Consider the following 4,356-nt stretch of genomic DNA (forward strand, 5'->3'; position numbering starts at 1 on the left):
TTTTCCTTCACACTAATATTTCGAATAGTATCATTTGTAGATGAATATATGCACGAACACTGTCATTTTCATTTTTGTGGGTACTAGCTTTTTCTTTCTTTTTCTATTCTTTTGGTTGCTAGCAGTGGGTTTTAAACCCTAGTGATCACCTGATTAAAAAAGAAAAGAAAAGAAAAGAAAATTGACATTGACATCCACCATGTATGGCATTTCTGCAATTATTTCTTACCCTAAGTTCATTTTGCCACATGCCATCATCTCCAGAAAAGATCCCATTGATTCCATGCAGCTTCCTAGAAGGAAGCTCACAATGAAAGGTGCAAGAAGCTCACAACCATCATAAATAATCTTGTTTATGTCTACAAATTTGTACCCTCTGATGTTCCCTCTTTCCCCTCATCCTCTTATTTAATCCCCACTCCTCTCGCTTCTCAGCATCTCGATCCCCTCTCAAACCAGCACTCCCAAGCTATCAAAATCTTGTTCCTCGAGCTCAAATTGTTGCAGAAATGGAAGTTGAGGGCGGAGTGCAGTTTGAGGACTACTTCCCATCCATGATTGAGCGGTTGGGGGCCGAGGGTTTCATAGTAGAGCTCTGCAATGGGTTTCACTTGCTGATGGACGTGGAAAAAGGGCTCATCACATTTGAGAGCTTGAGGAGGAACACCATTCTGCTAGGGTTGCAGGACATGGGAGATGATGAGCTTGTGTGCATGTTGAGCGAGGGAGACTTGGATGGAGATGGGGCTCTCAATCAGATGGAGTTTTGCATTCTCATGTTCAGATTGAGTCCTGGTTTGATGGACGGACCCAAGCAGTGGGTGGAGGAGATGTACATATGAAGCAGAAGATGGAAGCTCTAGGGTTTTAGCTTGGCTATGGTGCTCATGGCTTCTTTCATATATCTTTACATTTTCATCCTCTTCGTCAAGATGCTGGGAGAATAAATGTGAGTCGATCGATATGGTGCTGTTCCTGGATATCAGAATAATCATAGTAGAGTTCCTTGGCTTTTCCTTTCTTTTCTTTTCTTCTCTAGCAATTATTTATTTTCAGTTGGATTGAAAAATTATTCTATGATATCAAACATATCTGTTGAATGCAACTTAAATCAAATTTGATGCAAATTGTGTCGATTCATTCAGAATTACAATGCATTTCAGTGGTAGTGCACGAATTTTCCCTTCTGGGTAATCTACTAATTCCCTCTCTAAGAATGTGTTTGGTTGTCTAGAATTGGGGGGAAACCACTAGTTTCAGCACTGGGGAAACAAGACTTCCCCATTTTAGTTCCAGCAGTGTCTTAATTTGCCATGGAATTTCTTTGAATATTCATTTTTGGAATGATTTGGCAACTAGAAAATGGTAGAAAAGTATCATTGAATCAAATCATTCCCTCATGAAAGAATCCATTCATGCATATTCATGATGAACTACTGAGTTAACTCGATCACCCATCTCAATTATCCAATCAATTCTTTCATGGAAGAAACTGTGGTAGAAAAGTGGAGTGGGTGAGGAAAAGTCTTTTTAGTTTTTCAGAAGAAAGACAGATGAGATTTCTCAATATTAAATCATGAACAATAATCTTACACATGGCTCAAACTTTAATTCAACTAATTATTTGAGATGACATGGACCATCAGCCAGCCATGGAATTTTTCTGTGGTCCAAAATAGAAAAAGAACTAGAAACAGAAAGAAAGAACAAACCCTAGTGATGAGTACTGGGTCATGACATTCAGTAGTTGTTAATTGGGGTATGGGTATAAAGCTGACACCAATCTCCTTTAAAGCTGAGGAAAAAACAACCCATGTGTATTCATTCTTCAAGTTCCATCCACTGGTTAATACAGTTAGGGTTCTTGTAGTAACATAAACGATGAAGATTCTTTTGACAGAAGGATTTTCTGGTGTGAAGACTAAAAAGTACTTCCAAAAAGTTCTTTTATGAAAGCACTTCACTTCTGACTTTAGTAAAGATGGGTTTTAGGCTTGTGATAGAATGTAAATGGTACATAGAAAACAGTTTCTTAGAATTAGAAAGTTCTAAGCAGTCAAGGAAGCTGTGAGTTCAAGTGTTACAATTCAGAAACTTTGCAATGGGCTCAAAGTTGGGAAATTTTGAAGGCCGGCGGCCCAGGCTGGGGCTCTGTGGGCCCATTGTCAAGAAACCATAATGGAGCCAATGTACTGGACTGGACTGGACTGGACTGGACTGGGCTGCTTGCAGTGCTGCAAGCCCACTTTGGAAAAGTTCCTCTAGTCTTACGACTCTAATCCAATTTTTACTTTTATTTTTTCAGAATTTTGACCATTTTTTGTCAAACATGTGAGAGAAAAATGCCAAAACTTGTCTATCCAAATATGAAAGTAAGCCGGCAATGCACTCACCCTGCAGTCCTCTTTGACCCACTGCAGCTTCCTTTTTATTTATTTATTTATTTAATTTGCCTTTTCTCTTCGAAGTTCAAACTCATGCTCCCTAGGCCCCAAAAAGGAAAGGAAAAAAAAAGTAGTAATTAATTAATAACCCACTTGACATAATTTTGATATTATGATATCATTTGATTTTTTTTTCTATTTTTAAAAATAGAAAAGTATAAGTTTTTGGAGACTTACTTTAAAAATATTTCAAATTTAAAAATTATTTTTAAAAAATTTACTATTTCAAATTTTAAAATATATTTTTTTAATTGCATAAGATAAGTTCATGTTTTTATATAAAAATTATTATTATTATTTAAGACAGCAAAATGGAAAAGGTCTCCAAACATAGCTTTTCATGTTGGGCTACTTGGCCTACTTTTACTTAAAACCAATTTAAATATGTGATATTTGAAGCAACAACTCAACGTGAGACATTTTAATTAACATTTGTTTGGATTATATTCTGATAAAAGAACTTTGAGCTTCTACCACTTTTATTGATAAACCTTCCACCCAAAATGCTTTTAGAATGTTTTTTTTATTATAAAATATTTTTATAATACTTTTGGTAATATGTCCCATAAAAATTATTTATCAAATGTTAATTAATGAAATTCTCTATGTTTTTAAATATCTAGGCCTTATTTAATAACCACTTTCAAAAACAATTTTTGAAAACTATCATTTGATGTCTCGTTGAATAAATATCAAATCTCAAATGTCTTTTAACCTATTTTCTATATTTTTAAATATATTTTAGTGTTTTATTTTTAATTATTTTTTATATTTATATAATTATTTTTTAAAATAATGATCAAGTGAAAACAATTACAAGATATTATAAAAAACTATTTTATATTTTATATTTTCTAATTTTCAAACATATTTCTAGATAACTAAAAATTATTTTCAAAAACAGTTATCAAACGGATACTAATTTTTTTAAATAAAAATATTTCCAATATTATCAAAATCATTTTTAAATATCTTATAAAATTATTGTTGCAAGTGAAATATTTCAATTACCACCCATATTTAGAGGTGGATGACGATTAACATCTAATATAAGTATATGAGTAGGTATCATAGAATAGAAATTTCATGGAAAAAAAAAAGAAATAAGAAATTGGATAATGATGGATATATATATATATTTAATAAATAAAATAATAATAAGAAATTAGAATGTGGAGAATGGAAAATGGAGAGTGGAGATTAGGTGTGGGGCACACACCACACCAGTGTGGACATCAACTTTGAGTAGTCTCATCTTTGGAATTTGAAACCTGCCATGCCATGCACCTGTCTGGGTGCATGGAACCTAACGTCTCTCCCCCTCCACACAATCCCCTCTGCCTCTCCATCTCCCACACCCACACATTCTTCATTTATTTCTCTCCCTCTCTCTCTCACGTAACCTACCAGTTCCACCTCACCACTCCTCTACCCCTACACTCAATCACCTCCTCCCACGTAGGACTCCTTCACGTGCTTTCGCCACGTGGCTAAATTTCGCAATCCCTGGAAGATGCCCTGAACGTGGCGGTGCTGCTGCCACGACTGTCTGCCCAGCCCGCCAGCCCATGCCTGTGGAGTTTTTTATTTTTTATGGGAGGGGATAGAGTATAAAATTTGGAAAAAGGAATTGAAGATTTGAATAAAGGAATTATTGACGGCCGAAAGACGAGGTGTGGTGTGGATAACAGTAAGGGTGGGGGCCACGGGTACACGTCGGATGCTGAGTGGAGGCTCAGGTGGGTTTCACGTGGGTATCCCCCACGGTCCACCTGCTTAATTAGTAATTGGAATTTATAATAAAGTTTTTATGGGCAGGCAAAGCAGATATTGGATTGATAAAATATCAAGAGAGCAGGATTATGAGTAAAAACACGGAATAGTAATAATAAGGTTGTGGGAAAATGGTCAT

General features: G+C 35.5%; 1 protein-coding gene across 1 annotated transcript; it reads left to right on the top strand.

Annotated features, from left to right (window-relative positions):
• The first annotated feature begins 365 nt into the window (after nucleotides 1-365).
• On the top strand, nucleotides 366-1,144 carry LOC117909274 (calcium-binding protein PBP1). Its single transcript, XM_034823231.1, has one exon. The coding sequence runs from the start codon at nucleotides 510-512 to the stop codon at nucleotides 840-842; it is 333 nt and encodes a 110-aa protein (XP_034679122.1). The 5' UTR covers nucleotides 366-509; the 3' UTR covers nucleotides 843-1,144.
• Nucleotides 1,145-4,356: the final 3,212 nt, after the last annotated feature.

This window comes from Vitis riparia, chromosome 19, assembly GCF_004353265.1.
Source record: "Vitis riparia cultivar Riparia Gloire de Montpellier isolate 1030 chromosome 19, EGFV_Vit.rip_1.0, whole genome shotgun sequence".
Taxonomy (NCBI): Eukaryota; Viridiplantae; Streptophyta; class Magnoliopsida; order Vitales; family Vitaceae; genus Vitis; species Vitis riparia.